This window comes from Centroberyx gerrardi, chromosome 18, assembly GCF_048128805.1.
Source record: "Centroberyx gerrardi isolate f3 chromosome 18, fCenGer3.hap1.cur.20231027, whole genome shotgun sequence".
Classification (NCBI taxonomy): Eukaryota; Metazoa; Chordata; class Actinopteri; order Beryciformes; family Berycidae; genus Centroberyx; species Centroberyx gerrardi.
This window is the reverse complement of record NC_136014.1, coordinates 4,476,875-4,486,287: the sequence shown is the minus strand read 5'-3', so window position 1 is coordinate 4,486,287 and position 9,413 is coordinate 4,476,875. Positions and strand designations below refer to the sequence as shown.

Genomic DNA, 9,413 nt, shown 5'->3' with positions numbered 1-9,413 from the left:
TCAAGTCTGACTCGAGTCCAAGTCATGTGACTCGAGTCCCCACCTCTGGTCATTTGACATTTGGGCTTGCAGTACATACACCAAGCATATGCTACCCTGAATAGTTTTTTTTTTGTTTTTCAATAATGCTCTGTGCCCTGTGACACAGTCATTGTGGGTAAAATATCTTGTGTAACCCTGGTGCGTTCACTGACAGAAACATTTGTTTTGGCTCCCGTTCAGTGCAGGTTCATTCAAAGATTGCATCATTCTACTACCAGCCTCTGTTAAGCTCCATTAAATAGTAACATGTTGCTATCTCCACTACACAGCGCATGTCTCAGCTTACACTTGGTCAATCACAAGGTCACTAGGCCTTTTTGGACTTTATGGACTTTAGTTCCTGACCAACATGATTAGTGAAGGGGAGTGTGTAAGGGTGCAATCACCCCCATGGGCAACTATGTCAAAATCTCCAGCACAGACTACTGGCATTTCGTTCTACACCAGGATTTAATGAATAGAATAGCACAGAACCTCAAGCAAAGTTGAACATTTGCCTCATTCTGTTATCTTAGACAATTAGAATACAGTGAATCCAGTCACTTGGGTGAGTAGTAGTAGTGATGACCACCTTTGATGACATCCTGAAGGAGGCTGGTGCGTTCGGCCGCTGCCAGAGGCGCATCTTCGCTCTGCTCTGCCTGGTGTCGCTGCCGTTCGCTGGGGTGTACGTGGGCATCGTGTTCCAGGGTTTCACCCCAGATCACTGGTGTCGGGACCCCGGGGTGGCGGAGAGGAGGCGGGCCTGCGGCTGGAACCTGGCGGACAGTCGCAGGCTGACAGTGCCCCTAATCAACAGCTCCGGAGTGCTGCAACACAGCAGCTGTGAGCAGTACGAGGTGGACTGGAACACCACCGCACTCACCTGTGACACACTGGAACTGGACCTCAGTGGCGTTCCAGTCACAACGTGCAAGGTGAGTCCCCTATGTGACCATTTGGCTCTCTTTTAGAGGGTAGGGTTAGCTTTCAGGTGGTAGAACATCCTGTGGCAGCCATGTTGGAGGTCCACAACTCTTGGGCAAAAAACTCATTGGACATAGATTCAACAAAATTGAATAGACATGGTTAATTTCTGTGCTATTTTTGATTGGGAACTGATAATTTCACTTTGCTTTGCTAAATTATCCTGCTGGTGAGTCAGCTAGCTAACACATTGTTCAGGTTAACTGAGCTGACTCTTCTCAAGCTACAACTCAGAGTGTTTTGGAGTAGAGACTAGGGCTAAAGACAAGACAGTTTACTGTGTCACAGTAACCTACATTTAGAAACAAATCTACCTCATTAGACTATCCACTTTTAACTTTCAATGTTATTTAATGGAACTGCAGCCACACCACCACTATGTGTTTTCAGATAGCCTATGTCTCTTTTTGTTATATATTTAGACAATATTTATGCACAGCTAATTCTCCAATGGACCTCCAAGATGGCACCATCAATGGTTTCTGAGATCTGAACTTCAAAGCTTCTATAATTTAACTGAAATTAAATATTTTCACATTGTGCATGTAACACATTTTGGTAGATTGTATCACATGTGCACAAGGTGCTGTCTAAGTATGATGTAGCCTACTTAGATGGGCAAATTTTAGAGTTGGGTTCCTTCTATTCATTTTCATGAAATGCAATGTTTTGTTGTTTCATCAAGGATGGCTGGGAATACGACTATGAGGGCAGACAGTCCTTTGTCACAGAGGTGAGGCTTCCACTGACTGACCTAAACCTATTTCTGTGTTTTGCAACTTTAATAAACAGCTTAAATCTATAAAAGAAAATTATCACATGGCTTCGTTGTGTACTTTTACTGGTGGGATTGTAAAGTAAAAAAATAAAACAAATAAGGCTGATTTAAGTCACTACAAGATTAAAGCACTATAAGATAAGATCAATCGCTGCAAATCTTTGAATGTTCTTCAATAAAACCAATAATCAAGTCATGTGCTCATGTTGTTTTGTGTTCATTTTTGGATCAGAAATTGCAACTAAAGAACTGGAAATCATTTAGTGCTGTACTGTACAGACTTCTAGACATATCTAGAAATAACATCTCCCTTGGTCCCAGTTTGACCTGGTGTGTTCAGATGGCTGGTTGGTGGATATGTACCAAGCCACTCTCAATGTGGGCTTCCTGGTTGGCAGCATTGCTGTTGGCTACCTGGCTGACAGGTAAGGCCATGATTTCTAAATTTCTTGACCGCCCAGTTAACAAGTACACCTATCTCAGTATTGTTGCTGTACTTTGCATAGAGGTAAACCCTTTTCATTGGCTGCCAGGTTGTCAAATCAGATCATGGATTGTAGCTATAGCTAAAAGTACAGGTACACAATATAAAATGCAATGTAGAGGCCGGTAGAGGCTGCCAATCTTCTCAGTGATGCTGTCGTTTGTTTATGATAATTATATTACTTTCTCAAAATTGTAATGTAATGATTTATTGATGTTAAAAAGTTAAACCATAGTACCTTTAAAAACCTTTTCCCTAAAACATATATAAAAAGATGCAATGGTGCTTTTTTTCTCCACACATTTCTCAATAGGAATCCCCATTTGTTGTATCTTCTCTCTCTGCCTGCAGGTTTGGCAGGAAGATGAGTTTCCTGATAGCCAGCCTGTTGAATGGGATTGCAGGGATCTTGGTGGCTGTGGCTCCTAACTACATTTCCATGTTGGTGTTCAGGACCATCTATGGCTTTGCAGTCAAAGGAGGCTGGATGGCTGCATATGTATTGAGTAATGACAACTACTTCATGTTTGCTGAAGTTGATATTCTTCTGAGATTTTCTGTATATAGCCTATAACTAAGTAACTAACCAAGCAAACATAATTCCACCTGTCAAATATGGTGTTAGAGAGAGGTGGACGGCTTCAGTACGAGTTCTGAGTATGACTGTAGCTACAAATGGTTCTTTATGAAGATGAGTTTAATATTTCAACAAAATTATCATTCCATCCTTCCATCTGACTTCAAAGGTGCCTATCGATAGGTCCTAAAGCCAAGATTGCCTATATTGAAAGAAACCAATACTTAGATGAGTTGAAGCATTTAACCCCAATATTACTTCATCTTTCCCAAAAGGTGAAAGGAATACATGGCTGGATATGTCATGAGCTCTGAATTATAAAGTTCTATCTGACTTCTTTTTTTGGGGGGGTAATGCTTTATTTCAGTAGTCCATTGTCCAAACTTAACCAAAGTCATTGACAGTGTAATAATAGTAATTTGAGCAGGTGTACTTGACAATCAATTCATAAGTACTTGACATAAATTGCATAGTCAACTGAGAAATACCTAACTGATAGTTTGCTGAAAAAATTCTTGTTGACAGTCAGCTGCTACACTGTTGAATATCTACTGATACATTGTTGAGAGTCAACAGTGGACTATCAAAATAAAGTGATTTGAATCAGAATTGAGTTATCCACATGTTTTGGTTGGTTTTGGACATTTCAGCCATGAAGACTAAAAAGCCTCGTTCTCAAGCCAAAAAGCAAATGACACCAATATTATTATTCCAGTCTTCTGCATGGTGATATACAGTATTGCCTCTTCAAAAGACTGGTTGCCAGTACAGGTCAGTAAAGGCTGGTGAAATACACTAGATTGTAATATCTTTCTTCTTCTCTCTCTCTCTCAGTCACAGAGGTTGTTGGAGTGGAGTACAGGCAGATGGTGGGCGTCTTGTTCCAGATGTTCTTCAGCGTTGGCGTCCTCCTCCTCCCTCTCCTCGCCTACTTCATCACTGACTGGCGCTGGCTGCAGGTGGTCATCACCGCCCCCTATTTCCTCTTCCTGTCTTACTACTGGTGAGGTGTCTCATATGTTTGTTGCTTTGTGACTGTATGGGAAAGGGTTATTTTTATGTATGTCCTGGTGGCTCAGTTGGCTAAGGAGAAGAAAGAAGAAAAAAGTCCCGCATTTGATAAGGACTCTCGTCACGTCATCTCCCCATCCCTCCCAATATTTCCTGTTTCTCTCTATCAAATAAAGACAAAAATGACAAAAACAAAGAGTTATGTTTAGCATGTGCCTGTGCTTCATCTTTGTTTCTTCCACAGCTGACATTAGGGTTTTCCATCAACTCTGTCAGAACGAACAAAAATAGTGTGACGTCTTGCCCCCCCCCCCCTTTCCAATCATCCTTGGTTTCGCTGCTAATAGCCATGAGGGAGATGCTGTTCTTTGTATATCACATACCCGTTCTGTTAGAAAGGTTTCCTCCTGTGCCAGAGGTCTTTTGGAAACTCAGTGGCATCTGACATGGAGGACTGCTCACTGCTTATAAAGCTATCTAGAGCAGTGGTTCTCAACGTGGGGTCCGGGGACCACCAGGGGTCCTTGAGGGGGTTATGAAATTCTGGACAAAATCATATCTAGCAATAAAAACATTCTCAGATTTGGGTCTGAGAAACAAAATCTCACCATATGGGGGTCTGTGGCTCTAATGTGGACTAAATTAGGGGTCCTTGATATGAAAAAGGTAGAGAATCACTGATCTAGAGCACACTACTGTCCCTGAAGTGCTGCTAGCCACAGACTGAAATGTCACAATAGTAGTTTGCAGTCTTTGACTGACACCTCCACTATGGTTAAACTCAGATGATTATTACAGTCCATTACCTGCAGATGTGTTGGTGAACAGTTGCTGAGAAGTTTGCCTCTGTGCTATGTAAAATATTCAGGTGGTTTGGTCTCACAGGTTCATCCCAGAATCTCCAAGGTGGCTTCTTTCTCAGAACAACTCCTCCAAAGCTGCGGAGATCACTGAGGCCATGGCCAAGGAGAACAAGAAGAAGCTCTCCAAGAACATTGAGGTAGATTTGTTTAACTGATTACCTAATATCTAGATTCTCCTGAAAAGAAGCAAAGAATGATGAGAACTATTACTACTGATTTTCTGTATCATTTCATGATCTCCTGTGTCAACTGGATCATTCTTTCTTATGTCCAGACACTGACCGATGATAATGCAGACTCCTCCACTGCCTCTTTCATGGACCTGATTAGAACTCCAAATATGAGAAAACACACCTTCATCCTCATGTTCAACTGGTGAGACTCACCCACAAGAACATAATCTTCACAGATCACAGATATGGAGGCCAGACTGAACAATTTAGGCCACATATATTGGTATTGGGATGCTTTGGCAAAATTTCATATAAAGGGATCATTATGGGCTCTATTTTTGGTGATGGAAGAGAACAGTCCGGAGCCTATATGCCACAAAAGCTTCTCCCAAGAGCAAACTGATGCTCTTGTGCGGAATGCTAAATTAGCTTGGGAGGAGATAACACATTTGGTTAATGTGCCGCTCTGTTCCTATGAAAACCATCGTCCAAGGTAGGAAACAGGTCAATATTAGGCAAAGAGCCAAACAGAATTTGGCAGTGAACCGCAGGAACAGTTTGGCTGTGGGAGGAGGGGGCATCCAGTCCCTGACATCTATAGAGGATCCTATATCTTATTGTTCCCACCTCTGTAGGTTCACCAGTGCTGTGGTCTACCAGGGCCTCATCATGCGAGTGGGGATAGTAGGAGGAAACATCTACATTGACTTCCTGATCTCTGGCCTGGTGGAGTTCCCCGCTGCCTTCCTCATCCTCTTCACCATCGAGCGCATCGGCCGACGCCTTCCCTTCGCCGCCGCCAACATTGTAGCCGGAGCCTCCTGCTTCATTACTGCCTTCATTCCAGACAGTGAGGAGAACTCAACATTTTTAGACTATATGAGAAACGAATCACATTCATTTTTGCTTCACCTTACTTGTGGAGATCCAATACTGCAGGTCTGGAATATATCTTGTTCCATTGCTGGTTGAAATAATTTGAACACATGTTAAGCGATGAATGAAAAAAGTTTGTGCTCAAGCAACGCAAGCAGAAGTGCTACCTGAAATTGGTGGTAAGGCCTTAGGGATGAACAGGCGCAACACTCTCTATGAACAATGGATAATTTTATCATGACATAGCAACATGATATTTTACTCACAAAGACCAGTTATTAATGGAAAGTGTGTTGCACCTGTTTATTCCTATGTAATGCATGTTTTGTGTCACCAGGGTTCCCATCTGGGCCCTGATGTAAAATTCCATGACTTTCCACAAATATGTCCTCCGTCCTTGTGTTGTTCTGTTTTGGAATCGTACTTACTGTTAGACATTACGTCAACTGCATCATGTAAGACACAACAATGTACAAGAACGCATAATGAGAAAGACCCCCTGTGTCACTACAAACTTGATACATTTTGTTACCAGGTTTCAGCTCTGATGTTCAATCCAATGATTTCTGGGTAATTCTACGTTTTCTAAATATGCATACAGTACTGTACAGTACATGTACTTTTCTCTCTGTGCCTCAGGTATGTTCTGGTTTAAGACAGCAGTGGCCTGCGTTGGTCGGCTGGGTATCACCATGGCCTTCGAGATGGTGGTGTTTGTTAACACTGAGCTGTACCCTACCTTCGTCAGGTGAGTCTGAAGTCTGATATCATCTCTATTTCTACTGTCACTGTTGTTTCCGTTTAACTCCTGTGAAAGAATTTTTAGAGGGGCATAACTCCTATCCTTTCTCTAAGACTGATCTCAACCCCAACTTCATCAGGAGGAACTAACCAAGGAAGGAATGAACAAGTACAGATCCTGTGCAGACCCACAGCGCGCCCTCTAGAGGCCATCTGGCAAAGCGCAGGCTCCATGCAAACCGTCCCTGAGAGAGCGAGTGAGTGAGTGAGTGAGTGAGTGAGTGAGTGAGTGAGTGACCTGTATTTGCCACTTTCTGCCCCCGGCCGCATGGCACGCCATGGGAAAAAGCACAGAGAGTGTGTTCATTACCTACAGCATTATTAACTTCCAGGGCTGCAGCTGAAAGAAAAAAAAATAAAAGAAAACTGCTGCCACTGATTACATGCTTGGCAGCTATGAATGTCTTAGTAAATAAAAATATAACAGTGAAAAATCAAATCAAAACACCAATAATAGCTCAATACTATACCTTAATGTTACTAACGTACACTCAGCAAAACCCTCTGCGCTAATGTTACATCCTTAACAAAGGATTAAGCCCACTTACAATGAAGTCCAACAAACAGCAAAACCTAAATTAAGCAACCTAATGCTGTAAAATGATGCAACTTGTCTTATCATTAAACCAGGGAACTTGAAGCCAAACGCCTCCGCTAGCAATTTGAACTGTAAAGAAATGTGAAATGGAAAAAAAACTACCAAATGCAACTGCAGTGAAAACTAGCAGTAGCTATAAAGTTTACTACCACAGGCATTTCAGACATGGCAGTTAAACAAGGACCTAATGAAAATATTACAGTCTCTCTTCTGTCATTTTGCATACCACTAATACTGTGTGCATATTTCAACCAGTAGGGGGAAATGTGTGTCATATAGTCTGTATCAGTTTAAAAAAAAAAAAAAAGTACATTGTTGTGTGCAATCACTTCAAGGAAATGCACACAAGAAACCAGCATGAGAACGCTGTTTTATGAACTGTAATGACTGGAGATCATGATATTCAGTATATATTTGGCTTAATTTTAAAGTTAGTCCTGTAGCTCTTACGAATCTTTCAAACATCTTAACCCTCGATACAGGAACCTGGGAGTGTCAGTGTGTTCTACTCTGTGTGATGTTGGAGGCATCGTCGCTCCCTTCCTGCTCTACAGACTGGCTGTCATCTGGCTGGAGCTGCCCCTCATCATCTTCGGTGGGTTGCTGACCTGGTAGTGATGACGGAAATGCTAGGTGTTAAAGCTACACCAGGCATCTTTGCACACTGGCGCCCCCAAATGGCAGCGAGGGGTAGCTGTTTGAATTTTGAGGATTTCACTGCGCAGAAATCATATAAGATGATGTCACTCCGCTAATGCTACGTTTAAGTCATATTGGTAGAAGTGGAAGAACGGGATGACATGTCATTGCAACAACTTGGAAGCGTTCATGCGTTTAACTCATTCGAACATCCACATCCAAAATCATTTTTATTTATGAATTTAAAATCGACCATAAATGAACTGCAACAGATATTGCTCACTTTTCGTAAGTACAGGTGATTGTATTACTGTGAATAAACTGATAATTTCGATTTTTATTACCTTGGATTGCTGACGTTGGATTTGCTGCCGTGTTTGCCGCCTGTTTTGACACACTTCTGCAATTCGTGGCGCCAAGTGGGAGATATCGGAGCTGACAAATACCAATCAAGTTGGCTGTTTGGCTTTCTATCTATTGTCATGTCTCGTCCTCCATACTAACGCTGCCGTGGCACCAAACTTATGACAGTTGTCTCAGGGGAATGACGTAAGGTTTACTTTTTGTCATGGCAATGCTGTTAAATTCGAATTTGCGCGTTCAAATTCAAGACACATGTAGGTCTTGTTTTTTCTTGAATTATACCACATATCCATGTGGTCCAGATCAGAATTGAAAAAGATGAAAAAGCTTTTTGCTGTTCGCCTTGAAACATCAGATCTGTGTTCATGTCTTCTTAGTGTGTGGTGGGGGTGGAGGTGGTGAAGAAAGTGAGAAATTAAATACTGAAATCTTGTTGTGTATCTGTGCAGGAGCTATAGCGTTCATAGCCGGTGGTTTGGTGTTGTTGCTGCCTGAGACCAGGGGAGTTCCTCTCCCTGACACCATTGATGACATTGAGTTCCCTGATAGGTGAGATGTTCCCCAACACTGATGCTTACTGTATGTGTATATGGTTTTATTCCATTCCATATGGTATATCCAATTCTAAAAAAAGTGGTACTTGAAATTCATTACTCAATAATTTGTCATTTACCCTCAACATATTGCTAACAAATGTTCTTTTTAAAAATACGTTGTTTTTTTGTAAGAGTGGGTGTCAATCAACTGGTAGATATCTCATTTAGGAATACAGTTCTACAGGAATTTATGTAATGTCTACAGGAATTAATGGGTGATGTTTGCAAAAAAAAGTATTATGAAAGATTATCTGAATGAAACAATTATGCTATTTTGAATGAATTGTACTCAGTATCAATCAATCTGTATTTCCTTGTTGCACCTAATTGTTATTCTCAATCATTATTTTTAGTTCAGAATACTAGAACTAATAATAGAATATGTTTTATTCTGTTTACTATTAACAGATTATGTTTATTTTCCAGAAACAAGGAGGATCCACTGAAGAACCAACATATGAGTAAACTTTTACAATCAGAACTGACAAACAACAAGGAAGCAACAACGGTCTGATTGTCTCATTGTGTGCATGCATGTGTGTGTATGTGTGTGTATGTGTACATATATCATTCATTGTGATATCATTTTGACATCCACTAAAACTTGGGAAGCTCTATGTATGAGTAGGTTTTGAATACATTTTCT

The 9,413-nt window shown here is 41.3% G+C and overlaps 1 protein-coding gene across 1 annotated transcript; it reads left to right on the top strand.

Moving 5' to 3' along the window:
- The first annotated feature begins 605 nt into the window (after positions 1-605).
- LOC139917678 (solute carrier family 22 member 2-like) lies at positions 606-9,281 on the top strand. Its single transcript, XM_071906849.2, has 12 exons — positions 606-959; positions 1,694-1,741; positions 2,108-2,211; positions 2,622-2,776; positions 3,682-3,850; positions 4,744-4,858; positions 4,996-5,096; positions 5,530-5,744; positions 6,410-6,518; positions 7,652-7,764; positions 8,621-8,720; positions 9,194-9,281. Exons 1-12 carry the CDS (start codon positions 606-608, stop codon positions 9,279-9,281), a joined length of 1,671 nt encoding a protein of 556 aa, XP_071762950.1.
- Positions 9,282-9,413: the final 132 nt, after the last annotated feature.

Excerpts from the sequence above, each read along its gene's own strand:
- LOC139917678 (XM_071906849.2), top strand. The coding sequence starts at position 606 with ATGACCACCTTTGATGACATCCTGAAGGAGGCTGGTGCGTTCGGCCGC. Across the intron at positions 960-1,693 it reads TTCCAGTCACAACGTGCAAG|GATGGCTGGGAATACGACTA; the intron begins GTGAGTCCCCTA and ends TGTTTCATCAAG. Across the intron at positions 5,097-5,529 it reads TTCATCCTCATGTTCAACTG|GTTCACCAGTGCTGTGGTCT; the intron begins GTGAGACTCACC and ends CCACCTCTGTAG.